At 40.6% G+C, this 24,780-nt stretch overlaps 2 protein-coding genes across 2 annotated transcripts in view; one reads left to right on the forward strand and one right to left on the reverse strand.

Annotated features, from left to right (window-relative positions):
* LOC141465683 (pinopsin-like) overlaps positions 1-3,187 on the forward strand; it is an 89,231-nt gene extending 86,044 nt beyond the window's left edge. The window contains exon 4 of the mRNA XM_074149248.1: positions 2,960-3,187. Within this exon, the coding sequence (XP_074005349.1) occupies positions 2,960-3,187 (228 nt within the window). The remainder of the gene's footprint in view (positions 1-2,959) is intronic.
* Positions 80-24,103, reverse strand: ST6GAL2 (ST6 beta-galactoside alpha-2,6-sialyltransferase 2). Its single transcript, XM_074149236.1, has 5 exons — positions 23,107-24,103; positions 18,750-18,847; positions 15,528-15,629; positions 14,250-14,424; positions 80-532 (listed from the first exon to the last, which is right to left on the reverse strand). Exons 1-5 carry the CDS (start codon positions 24,050-24,052, stop codon positions 264-266), a joined length of 1,590 nt encoding a protein of 529 aa, XP_074005337.1. The 5' UTR covers positions 24,053-24,103; the 3' UTR covers positions 80-263.
* Positions 24,104-24,780: the final 677 nt, after the last annotated feature.

Consider the following 24,780-nt stretch of genomic DNA (forward strand, 5'->3'; position numbering starts at 1 on the left):
ACCCACAACAATACATTATATTTCTGCCTAAGTATGTCCTTTGCACCTTTCATGAGCTAAGCCTTTTTTTTTTTTCTTTAACTATTTGCAAAGCAGTAATAAATACTCAGGCTCAGAAAAGAAGTATTCCTCATGCCTGCTACTTAATTACAATTTATAGACTCAAGACTAGATTGGTCTAAGATACATTTTTCAAGTATTCTCTTCTTGTTTATAGTACGACAGTAGTACCTTATTGCACATTGTTTCTGAAAGACTCTCTTCTACAAGTGTGGGAAATTATTTCGTTGGGGGCATTTGACTGCTTTGAACCCTGGCAAAATGACTTTCCCCTTCCGATACAGATCATCCTGCAAACCTTTGTTCATCCTCTGCACTAACAGCTTCTCGTAGAGCAGTGGGTGGTAGGCCCCTAAGGTACAAGCTGCATCGTAGTAGAGTTCATGGTAGTGACATAGGTCGGTCTGTCGGACTGAAGGGATGTATTCATACACGTGCACTTCGTTACACATCGACATCATGATGAGGATACCTGGAGCAGACAGTGAAAATAAAAGTGAACCCCAGATTTCACCTTTCTCACAGAAATTTCCCTGCAGTCATCCAGTCTGTTTTTCTTTCCCGCTTTCCTTTGCTGTTGCACACCTTAGGTATTACTTCTGTAAAATCATTAAGTAACAGTTCCTTTTATTAGAGCAGCTTTCACTTGTTCCTTAAAAATAAAGACCGAGATCCCTGTAGAGTTGATGGAGTAGGAGAACACTCATAAGGAAAGAGTAAAAAGCCTAGAAAGGACTTGCATACCATCGTCAGCCTCCTTGATTGAGAAGAATGCTCTCTCCCACCTCCCGCTATTTACCCCATCCTGTCCATAAAACATCCCACACAAGAAGCAGGGATCTAGTGCAGATGCATGGTTTTTTTTTTTTTTTTGAGTCAACTCTTCACTTTTCTTGGTTTTCTTGTATATTATCAATTCTTGAAGCTATTTAGCAAGACAGACCAGGTCTTTACATTCACTTGAAGAATACAGAACACAAACATACACACACAGAGCAGTTGTCTGGTGTTTTTAAGGAGCTCTTGTAGGTACTTGTAGCACTTTCACAGCTAAACTCTGACCTGCCACCTACAGGAAATAAAAAAAAAATATTCCAGGTATGCCTATTCTATCCTACTCTGTGCTTTTGGGTATCTGTGTCTTGCAAATATTTACATACATACTAAACTTCAAGGCTATAAGCAATCTGACTGATTTCACCTTTCTTTTTTGTACTCCATGGCAAGGGGAAACAAGAACAGGAAAATGGGCCAGTATCATCCGTGTTTCTTTCCTTGACAACTTTTGGGTGGTTCATTCTGATCGTTGGCAATATCAGGGTATCAATATACTCCTTGAAACATCTCCACCTTATTACAATGTTGGTCTTTCTTAGTTTGGAATTGAACCAATTCCACATTTTCCATCGTGCTTCTCTCTAGGCAGGAGGATATGACCAAGAAGGCAGCCTAAGTACATGCAGAAGGGCATATAAAGAAACATCAGCCATGTAGTGGTGGACACCAAAGTTCACAGCTTCTGACAATTTTGTGAATAGTGGTGGACACCAAAGTTCACAGCTTCTGACAATTTTGTGAAGAGTATCATGAAGAGAGGCTGAGGAAGGTGAATTCCTTCTTAGAGAGGTGCTGTCACAAGGAAAAGCTCCTGACCACCTCCTGCTCAGCAAGGAGGAAGCCACAAAATGCCAACCCATTTTTCCCTGTCACATGTCAATGGCAATCACCAGTACTCTCAGTAGCGGTTAAGAAAGGCCATATGGAAAGTAATTTCCTGTTTAAAGCTGGGCAAAGGTTTGCTTTGATCTTAGATGCAGTCCTACGATGCTGTTACTCTCCATATTCCATGCTCAAGATTAAAACTAGACAGATTCAGGAGGAAGATAGGTGGCCTTATGCAAACTTTGTTTTCCTACAGCGCTATTGTAAATCTGTACTAACAGAAGGTCTTTACAGCTTTGAAACGAGAAAAGTCTTACTGTCACAGCTGCAGATTTTCAAAGGGACTAGTATCAGATATTGATCAACAGCACTGTCTAAATTGCAATACTTTCACATCAATCACAGCTTCTAGGAGCCTTTTCTGTTTCACATTGCCATGTGAAAGGAATATGATGAAGTAAGCCTTGAACACCTTTTTTTTTAAGATTTCACTTAAAAAAATAAAAAAATATATAGAAAATGTATTGAAATACTTGTTGCACTACTGGTATCCCTGTTTGTTGTATATGACTACCCTCAACTCCCAGAGGAGACAGCTGTATAACGTTGCTCACTTACAAATGAGAACTGATGTAATTGTTGTGGTTTTTTTCTATACAACAGCTTTGGAATCATAAAGCATCAAAGGTGTTTTGGGTAGATCTCACAAGTGAAATAAATTAACATAAAAAAATATTTTTGTTCGTTAATTAAGCAAAGCCATTTTCTGAAGTTTAGTTTGCAGTTTGGGAACACGGAGATTTCAATGGCTTGCTAATGAAAAGAACCTTATGTTCTCCCTGCTGTGTATCATTAGATTATCAAAATGATTTTTTCCCTGCCTGATGTGTGAAGTAACTGAAAACCAATTACTTCTGTGATTAAATCTTCTTTTATCATAAATGAAAGGTTCTGAAAATGTTTAAGATTGTTCTACAGCTTTACACTCTACAGAGTCTATGGTCTTAGAAAAGCTAAGCACATCAATTTCAAAGGAAAAGTCTACAAATATAAGTGAACTTTAGTCTTAAGCAGCAAGAAACGGATTCATGGAGAAAAAATATGTAATCCCTATTTGAGCAAAAAGTACAAGCTTAATAAACCATGTTTCCTCACCTCCAAGCTGTTACAGAGATGCTCTGAATTGTAGCCTGCCTAGCAACTACATCTAGAATTGTTTGTTTGTTTGTTGTTTCAGTTCTACAAATGCTTTCGTCAGCTTTTCCACTGCCAACCTCCTTCCTCCACTGATGGAGAGCCCACCTGCCACTCCAAGGTAACTGTTATCCAGCTGAATCAGAGGATGGACGGTGGAAACGTGTGCAACAATGAACCACGTCCAAAAACAGACAATAAAATGACTTCTCTCCTGCACCCAGAGCCAAACCTGGAGTCAATTTCAAAAGCTGTACCACCAACATCTTAGGAAAATTGGCTCTGATGGAAAGTGCAAGCCTTAACCTGAGCGTGTTTCATTTCACTGCCACATTACCCAGCTAACCTTAAAATTAATAAAGGAAGTTGCCATGTGTGGGATAGGAAAACTGTCAAGAACAACAATTGGGACTCTCTTATAAGTTCCTTAATAACAGTAAAGATGGCCACAGCATTGCAGGTATAGTTCAATAATGACAAAATTTTAAGCAATATCATTGACTTTCCTGTAAATTAGTTAATGGAGCACTTAGAAGTGGTAGAGTTTTAGTACTTAGTGATCTGTGGGTCAATGTCCTCCAGAATCAATCTAAAAGGCACGCGGGACTACCTAGTTTAGTGCCTTGCCTTTTCTGCCTTGTTCCATCCGGTCCATGTCTTGGGATTTCAGGTTAGGTTGCTCATAAATAACCATAATTTCTGACAGTCCACTCAAGTTTTTGCTCATGCTGGACAATGATATTGTGAGGGAGGAAAGACAGTTACTCCACAGGCTAGTTTCTGAGTGGTAACAGCTTATTTCCAGCATATCTTTGTGTTGAAGTCTAGGGTCAACAAACTGAAAGGTGAGCTAAGACAATGAGTAGAAATTACCACATAGAGAGGTGTCCCTGGGCTACAGAGGCTTATCTGTTCTGGTGGAAATGGGAGCACTCCTGAGACTTCCAGACCTGCTGCACATTTCAAATGCCCAAACCCTACTCTGGGGAAAAACAAGGAGCAGTGCCAGATTTCTTCTCCTTTAGCACCTCTAACACCACAGACCCCCAACCAAAGAGACCAACCAGCACTCCCATCCCAACCACTTATAGGCTAGATCCCAGGGCATGCAGTATTACATACTCAGTCTACATGAACCCGAGGAGGTAGATCCCTCCATTTAGCTGGACCCCAAACTCTCCCTTGGAATGATCTGGTCCAGCTGTTTCATTCAAAAACAGAAGGTGGGATAGCACTATATTACAGACAGAAGGGAGGGAAGGAAAAAAAAAAAAAGCCAAAAAAAAGTTCTTTTTAAAAAGAAGCTGTTTTCTTTGCGTGAATAGAGTCCTCGCTAAAATAGGGAATAAATGTGCCTTAGAGGATGTGAACCCTCCTTCACAGAGGACAGCCCTAGTGTTGTAGAACCATTACTGAAATCTAAGTTCACAAAACACATGAATCAACTGTCTTTAGAAGAACAGCAGCAGTTTAAACCCAGTCTGTGTATTATGATACATTCAGTTTTCATTCTCTTTACTTTCTAACACCAAGTCTGGCTTGTTTTCTTTAAGTCCCTAAAACAGGGCTGCCAACAGAGCTCCCCGGGCTACGGGTCTCACTTTCCAGCCTATGTTTTTTAGTACCACTGTAACTCAGTTTCTCTCTTTGCTTGGTGTTAACAACATTGCAGCGAGTTACTGACATCTGTACCCAGCAGGTATAAGCGTGCCAAGCTATCTATATTTTCATCTACCTCACAACTCAGTTTCCACATCTTCCCTTCTCTCCCCCACTTACCTACAGTGATCTTTTGATTATTTTTTTTTTAAATTATTAATAGCTTTTTGGCACTTACATGATCCGCAAAATATTTTAACAATTACGTTTGGACTTTTATGTTTTGGATGCAATCACAAAGATAAAGAAGAGGTGTGCACCTGACCGCTTGCTGACTTGACCTTCCTTCTGTTAACCTGTTTTGCTTCCCAGTCTGCTCTGCGAAGTGCTACCTCACTTCCCATTTGTTATCCCATTTGCTATATTTACACATCTCTTTCTGTACTATCGCTTCCTATGTTTCTCTTCTGTGGCTGAATCTCTTCACATTTCCTCCCACACATATTAACCTGTAGTTTCCAAGTTGACTTCTTTTCCCTATAATGCCCACAGAGTACATGCCTATGTAATTATTTCTTTTGTGCATGTACTTTTCACATCACTGCTCAATTCAGTATCATCTGCAAGTTTGTTTCATATCTCAGCACTCCTCATCAGCATCAGTATGAATGAAATTTCCATATGCTACACTTCAATATTTGTCTTTGTTCACAGTGCTTAAGTTAATTTTCAGTCAATGCATAATTACTACATATAAAACAGCACAGACTGGCTTACACCTGACCTAAGGAGACATTAATGAGCATGATGAGATAGTCATTATCCCAACACCTTATAGTCTGGACAGAATTGATCTGAGGTGTTCATGCCCATCTCTGACCTAGTTGGTCTAAAGCACTCTTTATGCAGGAGACAGGCACAATTCATCTGACTTAATTTTGGTTCTCTACTTTAGGATGGAATGAATTGTTCCCTCTAAGTGTTGTTCCTCTCCAGTGACTAGGCAGAAACTGAAAATAAGAATCTGGCTTTTGCTACCAAGCACCTTCTCCTCTGCTCTCCCAGATCAGACACTTTTGGAGCTTTATCAAAAAATAATGTAATTGGCTTTTCCAGGAGAACTGTGAGAAGACATGAAAACAAGATGCGATTCATCTCACCAGATGAGCTGACTGGTGCAGCTACCCACACCTCAGATAGGTATCACAGGCTCCTTTGTTATCAGTAGAAGAAAGCGTACGCTTTTAGAAAGCAGTGCATGACTACTCATCTCAGAGTAGACATTCAAAAATGGATCATACAAGTCATATACCAGAAATTCCTGTTTCTTTCTATTGACTGTAGGGGAAGCCTAAGTGGCAGCACAGAAATCTGTACTGCATGAGTTCTACCTGCACTCCCAGTACAGGATGAAAATTTCACATGTAGAGGGGAACACAGGTCTCATAGCCATATTTAAGAGCTGCCTATTTTTTTTTCCTCTAATAAGTCTGAGGCTGATTAACACAAATACACACCTGCTCTGAAGACATCTAAAGCTAGGTGGCATGAGTCTTGCTCTCTGACTGACCTAGCCATGGACCATAAACATAAGTCAATTTTATGTGCAAGCATTCAGATGAAAGGAGATGGCTTTTTTTTATACTCATAAGGATTAAGGTACGGGAACAGGAGTGAAAGCAGAGAATTAAAAAATATTTAGGGAAGTCCAGAGGATATGCACAACTTAAGAAAAAGTAAAACCTGAAAGGGAAAGCCTACAAACTATCTATTACAGCACGCAAACATCAAAAAAGGTGAAGTACTCCTTAGAATGAATGCCATCAGTGAAGTCCATGGGGCACAACACAAAGTCTGCTTTTCATCAGTGGGTGGTAAAAAAGATCAGTAAAAACTAGATTAACTAGATTAATTGCATTAATCTAGTAGTAGCAGTATTACTATCGTGCCTAGGGGATTTAGTCAAGAAACTGTTAAGCTCCAGTACAAACCAGCAGAAATATTGCCAGTCTGAGTGATGAGGTTGCCATGAGATCTGTGGAAGGGTCTGGAGGGAACTGTGCGGGCAGTTCAGAGTCCCCTCAGAGCAGGCACGACTTTGAAGTTAGATCAGGTTGCTTGGGGTCCTGTCCAGCCCAGTACTAAGTATCTTCAAGGATGGAAATGGACCAGTTGAATCCTTTCAGAAGTTAATGAAAGCATGCAAAAATACATATTGTAGGCATGACTCTGAAACCAGCACGCAGGAGTGAAAGTGATCATCAGACCCATTCTCTTCCAGATCTGATGCTTAAGCTTTAGAACTTTTAGATCTTAAATATCCGATCTAAATTTCATAGTAAGGAAAATGTCAGGGTATTTGGTATGATTTTAGCTTTGGCAAACATGATTGGAGCAACAATACATTCAAAATGTCAACTGAAGATACTTCTGTATAGGCCACTCTAATTTAATTCTAATTCCCTTCCTGGATTTTCTAAAGTCCCATTTGGATTACAACTGTGAAAATGGAAAAAATGCAAAATAATTCTGCCTGTGTGGAGAAAAGTTGTTTTACGGTAGACCATTCAAGTATGTGCTTTATGAATGCTTTATAGTTGACTGACAATGTTCCTGAATATTGAATTGGACTAAGAAAAAGGATTGTGAGCATAGAATATTCTTTTAAAAATATTTTAAAGCATATTATTACAATGTAATGATGTGGCTGTCAGAGAAAGTCAACCTGCAAGTTTGTTATAACAGTACAATATTAGATGCTAATGAAGTATTATGTATTTCAAAACATTATGTATTAGTATTTCAAAACCCTTAGAAAGATGAGTTACTTTTTCTCCCTATTTCGCAGATATCTATTGTGTCAGGAAGTGTTGGGTATGATTTAAACTCAGTCCAATTGGCACAAATAAAACCCCTGAGTTTTTACAATCTGCGCTGCAAACATTTAAACCCGAATTAAATTAAGATTAAATTCCTTGCATGGATGGTTTATACAAATGAACATATACTATGGATTCTAATCAAAAGGAGAAAATGTTTTTCAATTTGTTCTTGGCAATTTTAATAACTGGAGAGGTTTTGAATTTCCAACATGCATCTTTTGTACAGTACAATTAGACTTTGTGGTTAGCACAGTAATTTAAAAAGAATGTTCTCTAGTTTGCCAGTAAATAAAATATAGTTTAATATACCTGAATACAACAGATGCTGTATGAAAGCATCTAGAATAATAAGTGTAATTCAAACATTCAGCAAGAAGTCACCATCATTTTAACAAAATGTAAGAGATGCTGAAAACATTTAAATACACATAATCTGATTATTATACCCATAATGTGTCTCATTTCACACACCACCACAAATTCAGTTACAGAAAAGAATTCAGCTAGACACACTAGTAAGTTTATGTTTGATTATCTGTTCTCTTGAAATCATTACAAATAAACATAAAGCATTTAGAATGTATGGGTTTCTATATGTTAGTCTATTTCTATGGTCTCTTGATTGGATTTCAGGTAACACAGGAAAATCTGTCACTCCTTGAAACCAGGCCAAATGTGCCTCAGTTATTCTTTGGAACATATAGTAAAAGTAGCTCTGGCTTTTTAAAATACTATGTTTCTAAAAAAGGGTTCTCTGTTTAGTTCATGAACTATAACAAATACTAACCACAAGAAAACCAAATATTTATTAACGAATTTAACTGTCACCAAATGGCCATCTGTCTAAGCTTAATAAATTGTGCAATACTTGTCATCTTTGATGTACAGACACTCGCATTATATAGTAGACCTAGAAAATGACATATTTATCACTTAATGCTGAATGCAAAAAGCTGTACATTAATCACAATAATATATTCTGTAATATGAGCGTAGACTGGAAAATGCTGACCAGTAATATCATACAATTTTAAATGTATTATTCAAATTTACACTAGAATAGTAAAGATTTATTTATGTGATTTGGGGTGCTGCAAGAGGAGAGTTTGCTCTTTTATTGCTGTATTTCAGGAAGTAGGAGATGCTCAAATTTCAGAGTGTTTTTTATTAGAATAAGAAGAATTTAAAGCTTATGTATTTGGTGGTATTATTTGTTTGTGTGATAATACTTGAACAAAACTGAGCTGCAAAGAGTAAGCACTATGCTTTTCCATCACCAACTGCTGGCAGACAGCTGAGTAAGTAACAGTAATAAAGGCAACTCTTAATATGTTGAATTGTTTCTTTCAGTTCATGCAAGTGTATTTTTTCTAAGGAGAGCTGGAGCTCAGCTGCATTCTTCTATTCAACATGCTCTCTGAAGCCATTTTAAATTTAAGTTCTTAGTCATACAATGATCTACCAGTATTGCACTGTAATGATAGTCTTGCTTGTACTATTGTCTCGATGCATGCAAATGAAGATTAAAATAATGTTATCAACTATTAATGACGCATAACTGTTAAATCTGTAATGTCAACTGTAAAGCCTCAAACAAGCCTTTCCTTCTCCCAACAATAAAGTAATCTGGGCTTAGTTATAATTTTGTGTGCAGTGGTTCATGTGTTATACTAAAAGCTACAACACATAGCAAAGACTACCACCTACACAGACAACTTAAAATGTAAAAATCTGCACAGACCACGTTTTGATTTGTGAGTAAAAAGAATACTGCAGTCAGAGCTTTCAACTAGCTTTTTAAAAAGACAAAAGCTGCTGGGTATAAAAGGGTATATAAAAGTGAATTTCAAGTAAAACCACCTCAGAAGAGGTAAGCTAGCAAAGTGTACCAATGGACTACAGTGAGTAGAAGTTCATGGCAAATCCAGTTAGTAACAAGGGACAGGAGCAAAATCTTCATAGAAAAGTCTGTATATAATCTAGACATTATTAAAGGCTCCCAAACCTTCTGAATGCTAACGTATCATCCCATCCAACCCACACAGAATTTCTTGAGACACTCAGGGAATCTGTTTTAGTCTTGATCTTCAGATGACAAAAATGTAAGGTTAGAACTAGGTGGTTTACATAGGCTACCAAGGAGGGTATAGGAACAGTTTTCTTACAGCAGAATGGTAAAAATAGAGACTGCCGATTTATACACAATCGGCCTCAATTAAAAAGTGAGCTTTGCTATGTCCAGAAAGAGGGGAGGAAGACTGAGTTCATATTTCACAGTGAAAAATGTATTAGTAGGAAGTGAACAGGTAACACTTATTTCTGCTGCCAAAAGATAGGGCAAATTTGTCCCTAATAACCGTGACATTTTCTCAACTGTCAATTTAGGATTCGCCAGTGGAATCCAAATCCGAGATTTGGTGGTTGGATGCTTACATTTTTTCTGAGAAAAATGGGCTAGATCAAAGTCCAAGGCGAGATGTAAACATATCGACACTGTAACAAACCCAATTTTCAGGTAAATGTGAACCAACAAATTTAACTGCAAAAAGCCCCATGGCAATTGCCTAATGCTAACGCACAATGATGAGAGAACACACAGAGTTTTGTTTAAAAGCATGAAGGTGGCAGCTTCAAAAATGATGCAAAAATATGCAAGAATGGGTTCTCAAAGCTCATCTCAGGATTAGATTAGGGAGACAAAGAGTAAATCATTTATAATGAGGAGTGACATTAGCTAAGATACGACATACCACATAAGGCAAAGTTACAAGCCAGGGGAAGTCCACTCAGTGTCTCAGAAAACAAGGCAAAAAAAGAATCCTAGATTAAAATAAAAGGTTTGTTTTACTTCGGTGAACATTTGCCCACAAAAAAAACCCCAAAAAACTCTTGTGTTTTCTTAGTCATTATTCAGAGTCTTTGAGATGGATCCGCTACAAAATACCCCAGTAAAGGATAACTTGTCTGTGCCAAGTTAATCCTTCCTAGACATAGCATACCCCTAGAAGTAACACCTAACAAACGGGATGTAATTTGACAGGCGTACTTTCAGTGATGTCTTGAACTTAACACCTATCACTAGGTAGGGTAGAAAACAATGTTCAAGTAATAACAATTTTAGTGGAAAAGACTGCGGTCAAACGTGGGCTTGTATGTAGCCTCGTTAAGGTGCAGCCTGACACTGGGGACGGATGGGCTACTGTGAGCTGACACCCGGTTTGGAAGAAAACCAAAGTCAGGAACATAGAATCACAGAATGGTTAGAGTTGGAAGGGACCTTAAAGATCACCTAGTTCCAACCCCCCTGCCGTGGGCAGGGACACCTCCCACTAGACCAGGTTGCTCAAAGCCCCATCTACAGGTCAGAACCACATCTACAGGTCAGAACCCGATGGAGAGGAGAAACTCTGTTATTGGAGGAAGCTGATCTGTGTTGGGTAATATTCATCTCACCTGGTTTTAGACCTCCATAGTGTCTGTGTTGCATGTTACCATTTCAGAAGTTGCTGGAAGCAGTGACATATTTAAAAGGCTTAAAACAGTAAGTGAACATACACAAAATGTGGTATTACTAAAACATTCTAGACTTGTGCCTTATTTTATACGCAGCCTGTAGAGCACAACCCATCCTGTTCTGTTCCACACTTCTCTCCCCATCCTCTCCTCTCCTTTGCAACAGCTGGGACACACACTGTGCTTCCCTCACCTCAACTACCAGCTATTGCAGTGCTATTGCCTCTCCTCAGCAACATGCCGGCGCAGAGCCCATGTACATGGGGTTTTGGGGAACCAGTGGCTCCAGGAGGGAGTTAAGCCAAGATAGGGCATCCCATACCCCAAAGGAAGGACAAAAAATGTTCTTCTCCCTAGCCGCCACATGGTGGAGAAACCAGGGAAAAAAGATCCTAACTCTTCTCACTCTCTCATTCCCCTAAAGTCACAGCATGCCAGAGACTACCTCTTCCCCACAAATGACCCAGTGGCCCCTTTCCCAAGACTTAATAATATTGTGACTTAAGTACTTTAATACAGCTATTAATAATGTTAAAAGATTCCCCTGACAGCAATCACTGCTGAAGGATGGTGACTCACTGCTGCAGAAGAACACCATGAGAACACATTCCACCAAGCATCCTTCCTTTAGAAAGACTCTGTTTCTTATAAATAGTGCTAAGTGACAGAAATAGATATAATTGTCAGGTGAAAAATGTTAATGCTGAAGAAACAGTCTAAGAACACCCTAAAACATTCCTGACATTCCTGAAAGGACATAGTCTGATGTTTCCATGTTTTAGCTTATACATTTGTCCAATTTTTAGACTGAGGCTAAAGAGGGTTACAAAGCTTGAAACAAAAGTGCTTCACTTGATCCAGAACTACTTTTTTTTAATCTTTTCCATGTTACTGGCAGCAACAGAGATGTGAGGAACTGCTGTTCTTCCTCCAAGTAACCACAGCTCACAGAGGGCTACCTGTCTTTCTACCGGTGTGAAGTGGACAAACCAGATCTTGTGTAGAGTCTGTATTCATTCTAATTGCAGAGCATTGCACACAGACTTGCAATAAGTTATGCTAATAAAGTGATTCTAATCACTATGGTCCATGCCATAAAGCCAAAAAGGGCTTAGATTCAGAGATGCTGGTCCCTCTGTGTGTGAAAATTCATACCTGCTATTTAACAATGGCCTATCTTCCTTCATATAGCTGTTTTGAGCACAATGGTATTAGCAGTGTGGCCATCTAATAAGCCATTTTCCCATATCTTCTTGAAATTCAGACACTCACATTTTATGATGGTCATCATTTACACAATCTTTCTATTAACTTTATAGATCTTATAAGAATCAGATGAACATTCAGGATACGCTTTTCATGCAGGTGCACTCAGTTGTGTCTAGCAGCTTCGGTTCCAACTGGATATTTGCTCCATGAAATTGTTGAGAGACACCTGATCTGAGGACCAACATGACTTTTCAGATTTCTGCCAAGATGTATTATATCCTTTATGATTTATCTTGCCCTTTATGTCCACCTTCAACAATATGCAGTCTGTTTCTGTGCTGTATCCCATTACACATGCATGCAATGCATAGGCATCCACTCAATAAGGTTGCTAAAATAGGAAGCCTCTCCCTATTAAAATATTTAAAATGCATCTATACGAACAGTAGCTAGCTACCAAATGAGGTGGATATGACTCCCAATAAGCTTATCTTACTGCCTTGTTTTCTTAAAGCTAATAATAGCATTACCAAAATGTCTAAGCATCTCCTTTGGAAAAGAACAATTTAAATAAAAATCCCAGTAGAGGTGAAGGAGTCAAATTTGCATCTGTATACACAGAGTATATTTATCTCTACAGCTTTTGTTGTTAATGTTTTCGCTTGTTTAATGATTGATATTTTCAAAGCATTCTCTGCTTGAAGGATATTTTTTTGTCAGGGACATTTAGATTTGGGGTTGAAGATTACTGTTCTATTCGTATAGTGAAATTAACTCTACTTCTTCAAAGAAAGCTTCTGAAGTCTTTCTTATATATGGTGGAAGTACAGATTGACACCACAATGATCCTCTTCATTATTCTTTTGATCAGCAGCTGTTAACCTATTTTTATCAACAACTTCTTTACTCAACCTATTTTTATCAACAACTTCTTTACTCCAATAAATGCTTTTGCAAAATGTGAATGCTGCTGGTGAGATCACTCCACATGAGCAGACTTCTCCTTATGAATTTTTACAAGCACATTCCAAAAATCTCACTTCAAGAAGTAAACAACTGCCAAGCCATCCTCCTACAACACACAAGGCCTCCTCCTCTTTCCAGTTACGTTCCAGGTAAGCACAACCCGCTCAGGTCATAGATGGGCATCTCCCAGACACCTTTACATCATCCTGCTGGGCCTTTGGTGGGATCAACAATGTCCCAGGATGCCATTACTGTATACAGAGCCCAGGAAAAGTGCTCAGATCTGCCTTTCCCATGTAAGATACAACCTCAGATATCTTCACTTTCAGATTCAGATAGAAAGAATGATAAGAGCATTTTCTGCCTGCAGCAAATACATAAATCAATATCACAATGTCAAACCAGAAAGGATGGAGTTTCCAAAGTGCAAGATGGTATTTGGAGCACTGTTGCTCTCTGTGCATCTAGAAGCACGAGCAAGGAAGACCCTGCCTTGCTGCTCTGACTAGTTGCATGCTTTAGACATTCACGATCAGGACCTGCTATGCATCAGGTAAGTTGTTATGTTGTATGAACTGTGGACACAGTGCAAGATTATTGCCCAAGAAATACTAAGGAAGGAGCAAAAAATACAGTGAAACTACTCCTTCCAAGCATAAGAAGAAGGGAGATGCTTTGGGCACTTTAAGACTGAGCACTGGAAGCCATGACAGGGCATGGGAAACCCCATTCCTCGACCTGTGTAGGGAATACAGCTTGGCCTGTCAGACTGCATCAGTGATTTCATCCTCTCTGTGTGACCTGCCACATGCTTTCACTTGTCTGATGCATCTCTGCTCTATGATCCCAACAAAGAACTTCAGAATCGAGTAGGTTCTCAATAAATAAATTAATATGGAATAGTAGAAATTTCTCACAGATGTATGTATGTTTTGTAAATCTGGTATGCATACTGAAGGGCAAGAAAGCAGAAAATTAAATTCACCCAACTATTTCATAGTTCTCATACCGTGTGTTTTAGCTAGCCACTGTTTCTCTACAGAGCACCAAGAACAAATAGTACATGTATATGGACTTGATCCTCATGCAATGTACATATTTACAATTTTTATATGTATTTTTTAAATCTAACATGTCTACTGGGCCCCTCTTTTATACACCTACCAATAAAACCTGAAGAAGGAGGGTTGGGCTGTATCTTCTCTTTAGTGTTCTCCTGAATGATGTCCCAGAGCTGCCATATAAACTTTGGATGGAGAATGTAAAATGGCTGGTTTGGATTCTTCCTCCGATGCTGTACGTAGGGAGTGAACAGATTGTAGTCTGGCTTCTTATACCACTGTAAGGAAAACAGTAAAAATTTTTATAATCTTACGGTATCTAATGTGTTTTGAACACTACATGCAAAATAATGTGAACTCGTTTCATCCAGGTTCTTCAGAACAGAAGCAAAGGTAGCAAAGCAGGTGGATGCTTGTCCTAGAAAGCCAGTCCTCGCTCTGGGTTAGTCTTGCTTCCTTTCTTCATACAGAGACTCCCAATAAACAATTCACTGCAGCAGGATGGGCCAACCTCATCTCCCACTCACAGGCCCGCGTTAAACAAGGGGTTCAAAGAGCCTTGACACAAGACCTGGGCGAGGGGGTGAACCTTCCTCTGAAAGTGCCCCTGTCCCTGCTGGTGGCAGCAGCAGCACGTGAAGCAGCCTGACAGCAGCCTGCGTAGGAGACAGGCAGCCTCTGGCATCTGTTGCTAAGGGAGTTGAGCAGATGAAGGTTTACTTTCTACTTTGCAGCCTGCTCATCTCTGAGCTCCCCTTGCCAAGAACCATCAGATCAACTGGTCCACTGGAGCTGCAGCACCAGCCAAAGCAGAGACTCCCCCAGTGACAACCAGATGGACGTCTGCTGCTCTCAGCAAGGGGGCGGACTGCGGGGCACAGATGGCTGTGGGGGAGTGGACACACAGGGAAGACTGGTGGGGAGGAGGCCTGAGAAATGAGGAAGGCGCCAAGAGAAATTTTCATTAGGGTGTTGCATTTTGTCTGGGAAGGCAGCAGGGAAGGTGGGAAAAAATGGATGCAATTCTTCACCTTTCCTGATAAAACCTCCTTTTGAAATCTAGCAATGTTCCCTCCTTGGCAAGCACATAGAAAACTCACTGTTACATGAAGCAGTATTTTATCAAAAAACCCCATTATCCATCTATCCTAGCATCTTAGAGCAGTCCATTCCAGCACAAGTGCTGGCTACTAAAAAGCTTTTGACCAATAAACCAATTTTGACCAATTTATGCAGAAATAGCCTTCCCCACTCCTTAGATGAACACAGACTTTGGGGTTCCTTGTGACAAGTGAGAACCAGGAGACTGATGTACTAAATACATTTATTTTTCCAGCGATTTCATACTGGTTGGGAAGAAAAGAGCAAGCAGATACCTTACCACATTCAGATTTGCAGAGTAGGGGGCAGGATCCCATGCTACTAAGATAACATCTTTGTACAAGGAGCTGTCGACAAAGTGATGGTTTGGGTTGGTGAGAATCTGCAAACACACATGCAAAGAATTGCACAATTGTTAAAGGCAAGTGGGACCCAGAAAAATGGCAAAATCCTTCTCTGAAATGAACAGTCCCCCCCACGCTGCTGTTTTTTCTGCTTTAATTCTGGTTGATTTTAAGCAACTTGTTTTGCTAAAAGAAATATATATAAAATGAGTCTAGCCGTAAACAGCACTCATGACAGTTTGAAGTAGCAGTATGCTGAATTACTGCTCTCCATCTGTAAGAGATGTGATGGGACCACTTGAGATGTTGCATAATTGTATATCAACATTACTGTGTATACTGGAACTTCAAAATGAAAGCTCCAGTATTTCAGACTGCAGGATCCTCTTCTTGGACACAGAGCAGCTTACTTTGAAGGGCTACAGCCCTCAAGGATAATGTCTTCCCCCTCACCCTCCCATTTTGATTGCTTTCTCATTTCAACAGCAAGACGGTCTCATTTCAGCTGTAAAGACCAGTATACCTAGAAAAATAATTCCAGGAACAAGCATGTGATAGGGCTATTTTTGAAGTAACTGTCATATTGCTCTGATCTACTGCTCTCATAATACTCCCTCCTGCATCTCCTGGTACTCTGCCTGATCCTCCTGCCCCACTCAAGTTTCCTTTTCACTCCTGCTGGCTTATCCCTTCCTGGACTCTCCATGCCTAACCAGATCTCTCTGATCCCTGGTGCATCCAATCTCAGGCAGGATTGAGCCGAATGATTTCAGCATTGGTTGAAACAGCATGAATTTGGCTCAGCTGTTAAACTAATCAACATTCCAGACAAATAAATTCATACTAATTTTCATTTCCCTTTAGGATCCAATGAGCCATATTTGATTATGCATATTTTTCTTCAGAAAAATATTGTTGCCATAGCAATATTCTTCCTACCATAAACTTTGAGCTTAATGACTTTCCATCAGCCTTCTACAACAAGAACAGAATTAGTCGTGCTGCCATCAACATCCCTAGCTCCATTTCTCAGAGCCGTTTTCGCCTGAGAACTTAAACTCCTTTTTTGAGAGTACAGAGTAAACAGAGCAAAAGGTCAAGCTTTTAAAAGCTGGGTTCTACAGTTATCACACAAAGGAGCTCTTACTTGCCTTTCAGTAAGCAAGAGTCCTTTGGAGGTGTTGTCCACACAAATTTCACTCTTAGTGAGCCTGCATTCATATGTATGAGATGAGTTTCTTCTCGAATAACAACATCTGTTGTGGCTGCACTGGCTTCCTTCATGTCCTTTGGGCTTTCACAGCAGAGAATAAAAGGGAAGAAGAGGGCCACAGCAGCCTTTTCATCAACTGAATGCAGGAATTTCCAACAGCGAGGAGGGAAGGAGGGTCAGTAACCTGTATGAGTAACCCATTTCAGTATTGGTAGGGAAAGGAACGTCTACCAAGCGGGCTGTGCAGATTTCTCTCCCAGGGAGGGGAAGGCCAGTTTCTCAACAGGTGGCCAGAGCATCATGGGTGGCTTCTGATCTCTTTGAAGAAGCAGAAACGTGGTGAGAATGTTTCTGAGGACACTGTGTGAGCTGACCTCACCTGAATTTTAGCCATGTCCTGTGTTTTCTTGAGAGGCCTTGTGGAGAGCAAGCAATGTACAGCACAGCAGAGAAGACCATGGGACCCTCCATTACCACCCAGGCAGGAGTGCACTGCAGCAGCTCTGGGAGCCAGGAGGACCCCAGCCTGCTGTGAGCAGCAGAGAGCAGCTAATTTACCTGTTTAGTCTCTCTGAATTTTCTGGGGAGCCAACAAAGCTCAGATCAGTCCCTGGAGGCATTCCTCTCTTCTCCTACAGGGAGCCTTGTGACACTAGCCAACTAAATAAAGTTTCTAAACCTTCTTCCTTGCCTGGCACAGGAGTTCAGGCATGGTCAGAAACCAGGGTGTTTGGGCTAACAGTAAAAAAAAAGAACAGTCCAAAAAAAAAAAAAAAAGAAGAAAAAGAGATTAAAAAAGAGAAGTAAAATAAATGACATTAAGATCTATGTTCTCTGATACCTTGACTTCAGCACTAAATCCAGAGTAAGATATTTCTGCATTCTTCCCTGAACAAGAGAAAGGGGGCCTATTTGACCCAGATCACTTAAAAAATCCAGTCTGTCCTACAGCCTCCCAAAGAGCTACAAAACGAGTGTGAAGGAAATGACAGTGAACAGTCCTCTCTGCGTTGGCAAAGAACAGGAACTTATACACACAGAAAAGAGACCCACAAGGATGAACTTTGCGTGGGCAGTCACTCAGAGAAGAGGTAGGAAAAATGAATTCATAAGAATAAGAATTTTGCTCTCATTCAGCAAGAATAAGTATGTACAGAGCATGCTAGATAGCCAATCATACTACTGGTGTTGACTAACTCACCATTTCAATATGTCATAAAATTTCACAGTAATTCAACAGTTGCTTTTTGGCTGCATTTCAGAAAGAGGAAAGAGGCTTGGTTTGCCCAAGACCAGAGTTCAGGTTTTTTTTCAAAAATGAAAAACTACTCTTAACCATAAGGTGTCACTATAGCTCAATGCACAATTATTTGTTGACACCCACATGCAGAAAATCCCATTTTCTGTTTCCATTCAGATGAACAAACTCACCTTACAAGTATTATCCAGTGTACATTAAAGTTTTTATACTAGTTCATTCCAAATTTTTCAAGAATTATAACTTGCCTAAAGCTATGTATTAAGACAACTCAGTTCCCAATTCTTTCACCTTCCAGAGAGGAAATAATTGGGGAACTGGAGAATATAAGAAAAGAGCTTTCGGATCCCCACAGCCTGGATTTTGTGAAGATCCTGGAGGCAGTGTGGTGAAGGTCTTCTGTACAGACAGCTCTGGCATCCTGCAGAGCCTTTACAGATGTAGGACACATGAGAAGCTTTACAAACCAATTCTTTGAAACAAGGATATCAAGTGACTACTGCAATCAATCTACGCTGACAGCAGTGTGAACACCGCTGTAAGGGAGAACTTTTACCTATTCTACACCACGACTGTTAAATCACTAGCTGTTTCCCAGATTACCCAACTCTTTCTCAGAAGTTATTAATTTAATGTCATATTGTACAGGAATGACATTGACTTGAATCCACAAAAGGAAGATCTTACCTGAGAGTTAATGATCCGCATGGTTGTTTTATTTCCAACATCTTTTTCATAGCCGCGTGTTGGAGCAGAATTAAATCTTAGGACGGCATCATGAGAATCTAGAGGCATAAATGAGGAAGTAAATTGTTTTTAACAATAATATAGAACAGTAAAATAAATAAATCATCTAAACTAACATAAAACTTACAGATTTCTCCTAATCTTGATATTCTAAGGACAATAAACATTCTACTGTGCGCAAATAAAAATCCTCTTGCATCTGCCATATGTTATTAACATTATTAAAATCCACCATAAAAAAGTTCAGAATCATCTATTAATTTAGCTTGTGATGCTTAAATGTTTCTCTTAATTGGATAAACTTAGTGTGGGAAGTTTATTAGTACACCCACTACACACAATTGCTCGCTATTTCTATTGTAAAATTTACATAGAATTACTCCATGCAAAAGCATGTTAATTGCACATTTGAATGAATAACAATGCTTAACTATAAGCTTGTGCATCACAGTATTTTATAATACCTGAAAATCTCCGACTACCTCAAACCTATTAGGCATACCGTGTACTTATTTTCTCAAGGTCAGTACAAGTCTTAAAGAGCCTCTGTAGGGAATTCGGCCCACAAACCTGCTCACACACAGAAACCTGAGAAACCCTTGGTAGCAAAGATCTAATAGAGCTGAACTGTCAAAGTTTCCCCATGAGCTGTTGACCTCGGAGTCATGCAGAATAGAAAACAGCTATAGGTCAAGTATGGGTCAAGGGCAGACACTATGTGCAGGCCTCCACTGGATGAAAGATAATCACCCTCCCAGTGCTTCTGTTAAGGGGATTTCAAAGCCCAAAAGGTGTGAGGGAGAGTAAAACATTATATCCATTGTCCAGAATGACAGTCTCTGTCAATAGTCCTCTATTTGGTATACTTTAGTCCCTTCTATTGATGGAAGCAGAGAATACGATCAGGCCAAAAAGGGCATATAATGCCTTAACCCATAAGTAATTTATACAGCTGTTTATCTCTAGCCACTTAAAATGTAGAGGACTCAGAAGTTTCCAAAGATAACCAACATGCTTCAATGGAGTTCAGGCCTGACCCTATCAAACTGGAGTCTTCCGCCTTTTCACACCTTAACTTCAGACTTGTTGCACTCCAGACAAGAAACTGTTGTGTGATATGAAGCCGTCAGTCCAATCTCAGCCACACTTGCTTGCTTAAACATGCTGTCTGAAAAGACAGCTTTTTGCCAAATGTCTACCAAGACCAACTCCTCAGAAGCTAAGAAGGAGTGGAGGCTTTTTCTGTGTCCCTGTGCAGGGACAACCCTAGCCTCAACACTTAGCCTTCATCTGCCTAAACATAAGCACCTTGATTGCATAGGAGTTAGAGGACATGAAGTCAATAGAAGCTGCAGGTACTCCACATTTTTGGAGAAGGAAAAAAAAAACAAAGGTCCTTTTTGAAACCTGCTTATGAATTTAAGAATGTAAATTTGGACTTGTTTTTGACAACCTTTTGATGATCTGTTGACTGAGAACTGGGAATCGGGTTGGGAAATGGGAATTTTATGGTTCATAACTTGAGAGACAGTATGCTGTATTTCATTTCCAACATTACTCATGCTGGATCTTCATATCAAGAGTAAACATCTTTTCCTTCACCATAAAATATATGATCAGGACACAGCCTAACACTGATAACAGCTGGTTTTAAGTCAACTGATTTTAATTTTAGTATTTGGAGATAACAATTTTAAAGACACAAAAAGTTTGGGGTTTCATCGCAGATCCCTTCCTGATGATGCCAAAATAACTGGGTCTCCCATTAAACAGCATGGTCACGATGGGCGTGTTTGCTGCACTTGCACAGTATTTTCATACCTAGTTTCATTCAAAAACAATCTGAGGTGGAAGGGAGATGGGCAAAAGACAGAACACAAATTAACATTTCTGTCTGCGTTTCTAATAGGAGCACAGAAGAGGGAGCTAAAGGGCTGTGAAGAGAAAGGTCCTCTGCTGCTGCTCCCTTAAAGCCTCTTTTTCTTTTGGGAGGATAAATAGTAAAAGCCTTTTGCCTGCAGCAACCTCCTCAACCAAGGCTGTACAGCCCACAGCTGAAAAACTAGAACTCATACATGGGGGGGTTTTACCCACTCCCTAATGTGCTGAGTTTGCCACGCCTCAGTGGATATGGAGGAGACCAGCACGAGTGCCAGGCTGACTCCATACAGCAGCACCACCGGCCGCCCAAGGTGCCTCCAAACTGGCAGGTTTGCTTGCATTTTTAACCAAGAGCTGGTAGTCCTGGTGACAACTTTGGGAGAGGACAGTCTTCTCTTAGACCTGTGCAGGCACAAGGGAAAAGAGCATCTTGAACAGTCTGATCTTTCTCTTCCCGGTCAGACTCTTCTCACTTTTCCAAAAACTATAAGGGAGATAGAAAGGCACGGCCAAGAGCTTGGCCATGCCTTGGCCAACCACGGCCAAGAGCTCGGCTGTAACACATCCTATCTGGACTCTGTAGGGGAAGCATAACTTCTTCCCCATGGGACAAACAGATGCTGGAGCATCCATTTTCCATTAAGTGGGAAATGCTGGCATGGTATCTTCAGTATATCAGCACTTCCCAGGAGCTGCACTGTCCACGAAGACCCATAGGTCTGGGATGGCTGTAAGCAGTCAGTTGCCCCCCTCCCCCAGTTCTGGGCCACATTCTCTTATCACTCATAAGCACTTGACCTCGGCCTGGAAGACACTTAGAAAAAAAATTTCTGTGACTCCTGCTACCCCACACACTTTCCTGTACAACAGGTAGGAGGAGATCTGAAACTTCAGTGCAGGCCTTACCAAACAGCACCTCCTTCCTCTAGGTGTCATCAGATGACAATTTCCCAATTAAATCAAAAACTCTTCCTCAGAGAATAGCATGAGCTTTCTGTGCCCAGAGTGCTCCTGAGAGAATGGATACACACAGGAGCATACGGGCCCCAGGCACCATGTCAAGCACCAAAGTCCACACCTCAACTGCACCCGAATATGTCATGACATACGCTGTAATATATAAATATAAAAGTATGTCACAGTGTGCTATGGATTCTCCAGTACAGCACTAATCTGTACCAGTGTAAATTGGGTGTACTGGGGAACACTGACAGAAGATTGTGTTTCAGCCAAGGATAACACATTGGAGAAGAGAGGAACCGTTTAGCTATTTCACCCCAAAGATTTCTAAATCAGTGGGGCTTCCTGTGAAACTGGGGGTTACCCTGGTGTTACCCTTTAGCTGAAGGCTGGCTGGGCATCCATGCTGTGCTGGCAGCCTATTAGAGTAGTTTGATAATGATAGCAGCTTTAATGAAGCAGGTACTGGGATGTGAAGTCCTGGAAGATGGGAGGATTAATAAGTACATATCAAAAGGTTTTTATAGAGAGCTGAAGGAGATAACTCTTCTTGCTCCAGAAGCAAGTTTGAGGCATACATTTCATCCTTCTTTCATAGCTCTTAGCATACTGCACATGTACTACTAAAATGAGGAACTACTGAGATATTAAAATGAGTAGTAATACTTATTTTTGGAAAAAAAAAAATAATCTAAAAAACCTGACCTGGATTAGTTATATGGCTCCACAATCCTCTTCTGAACAACTACCACAAAACTCCCACCTTTAAGTGGGGAATTCTGTGTAACATTGATAGCTCAGAACATCTGTAACCTCACTGACTCAGTGCAGCAATGGAAAAATGAATGGGAGGAGATACTTCAACTCATTTAAATTCACTCTTGGAAAAGAGGTCAGGGAACTTGGCCTCAGCACATGGGGCTGCTCCCGTGTCTGAATTCTGTATGTCTGTGAACTCAAAACACGCAAGAGATGAAGAGGATGCTCTACTGTTTCTTGGCATGGAGACAAAGTTCAGTCTGGCATAGTAACACCACAAGCAGTTTCTCTATGAGCCACCACGAAATATAGATAGGTACAATACAGCTTTGCAGAATAAAACCTGAACGTGGCCCTAATCTCCTGAAGAAATAAACATATGTTGCAGCAAAATGTCAAATATGGCAGATGTGATAAAACCAGTGCCTCCGTTATACTACAAGCTGTAATATGATAAGAAGGCATCATTGTTTTCTTTAAATCAAATTATGACTTCAGGCCTGATGTTCCTTTCAGTTATATTGTCCTGAAAGGGAACAGCTTCACTGAAATCCATAAGCTCACACTCATATAACACTGGTGAGTGAGACCAACCAGCTTCACAGACCTGTGCTTGAGAAGAATGAACGTTTTGAAAGACAAACATGAATACACACATGTACATATATATGCACGTGAACACATGCATTTCACCCACCTATTTCATCCCCTAGAGAGGAGTTCAGTATTGCACCAGCAGACATAACTACAGCACAGCTCCCAAAACCATGTGTATACAATTTGCCCAGTGGAATCTGGGGAACGTGCTTTTCCCATCCAAGAGCGGAGAAGGGAGCCTCCTTGCCATCTATTGTTTTCACATTCACCCTTTCTTTCAGCTCGCAGAATAGCTGGTCTCCTGTCAACTTGGAGTTTCGTTTCCCCTTGAACCGCACCCCATGCTTATTGGTGCTCAAATAATCTTTCATCGCCTTCTGCAGTCGAGGGTTTAGCATCTTGGAAGAGACATCCCCTTTCCAAAGCTTGTAAAGAAAGGATTTCGACATTGTGGGATATAACCCATCCCAATCATCAGATTCATCAAGCAGCTGGCTTCTCCTGTGCTTTATGCTCCTCCTCCTCATTCTTCTCTGATGGCTCCAGTTGTTCTGTAAAATATTTACTTTTGGATTATCCTCATCAGCTGAGATGAATTTTGCTATCTCTTGTAGGTGGTTGTGTGGACGAGGTTGACCAGCAGCAAATAAATAATCGTCATTTACTTGGTAGAAAGCACTTTTTGATTTTCTTCCTATCTGGGATGGAAAAAATTCATCTTCATTCCTAAAGGCATCTTCCAAATCAGTCCATTTCTTAATACTTCCAGTCCCCGACTTAAATGTACCTAAGAGATCTTCATTAAGAAGTACCTCGTTCCCATCGATGGTTTCAGAGAATGATGGATCATGTATGGCTCCCATGATGACTCTCTGCTTGCCCTGAAGGGGCAGAAGCCTCTTAGTTTCAATGTAAGAAAAGGAACTGGGAACTGGTTCAGCAGTGTTGCTATCTGTAAAATAGATGAATATCACCAGAAAAAGCAGACCCCATGCAAAGATCCCAAACAGCATGAGTTGTTTCCATTGCTTCAAGTTAGGTTTCATGGCAATGCCTTTACCAGCTCCTCTGTGCCTTGAAGTATTGGTGAAGGAAAATGAAACCTGGAAAGAACATCAAATATTAATCAAGAATGGCTCTAAAAATAGATGCAATTCAGAAATATCTTAACACGCTTTGATAGAAGGCGCAGAATTAATCTCCAAGCTGTAGCACGGAGGACTCAGAAGCAGAAACAAACTCCGGAGCCTGCAGACACTGTAGGAGTGACACGCTTTGGCTGTAACCACACAGTGACAGCTGCTAGCTACAAAAGAAGCTGGTGGCCAGTTTCTACAGTAACACTGGATCCTGCCTTCAGGGAGATCATGTGCCTGCCTGCTTCTGCTATACAGAGTGTAGCATTAAGAGAGTGAAAGCAAAACCCATGCCCGGCTGTATGCACAGTGGGGACAATATCAGCTGTCTTCTCTTTTGCCACTGCAAGTCCTTACGCAGTGGGACTGCAAGCCTGTCCCCAAAGGGACCAGGGAGGGAGCACAAACTCTTAGCTGGACAGTCCTCCTCTGTTCCCAGCCCTGAGAAGGCAGTGTTCTGTGGGTATCATCGAGGGGAAGCAGGGAATGACATCACACCGGTGGGGTGGAGGGGAGCCTTTTCTTTTCCTCAGCTGGTATGAACTGGCACAGCATCAGTGGGCCACATCCTAGGAAGAAATTCTTACCTGTGAGGGTGGTGAGACACTGGAACAGGTTGCCCAGGGAAGCTGTGGATG

Source organism: Numenius arquata, chromosome 1 (assembly GCF_964106895.1).
Source record: "Numenius arquata chromosome 1, bNumArq3.hap1.1, whole genome shotgun sequence".
NCBI classification, from domain to species: Eukaryota; Metazoa; Chordata; class Aves; order Charadriiformes; family Scolopacidae; genus Numenius; species Numenius arquata.

Excerpts from the sequence above, each read along its gene's own strand:
- ST6GAL2 (XM_074149236.1), bottom strand. The coding sequence starts at position 24,052 with ATGAAACCTAACTTGAAGCAATGGAAACAACTCATGCTGTTTGGGATC. Across the intron at positions 15,630-18,749 it reads TGCGGATCATTAACTCTCAG|ATTCTCACCAACCCAAACCA; the intron begins GTAAGATCTTCC and ends GTGTGTTTGCAG. Across the intron at positions 533-14,249 it reads TCCTTCTTCAGGTTTTATTG|GTATCCTCATCATGATGTCG; the intron begins GTAGGTGTATAA and ends TGTCTGCTCCAG.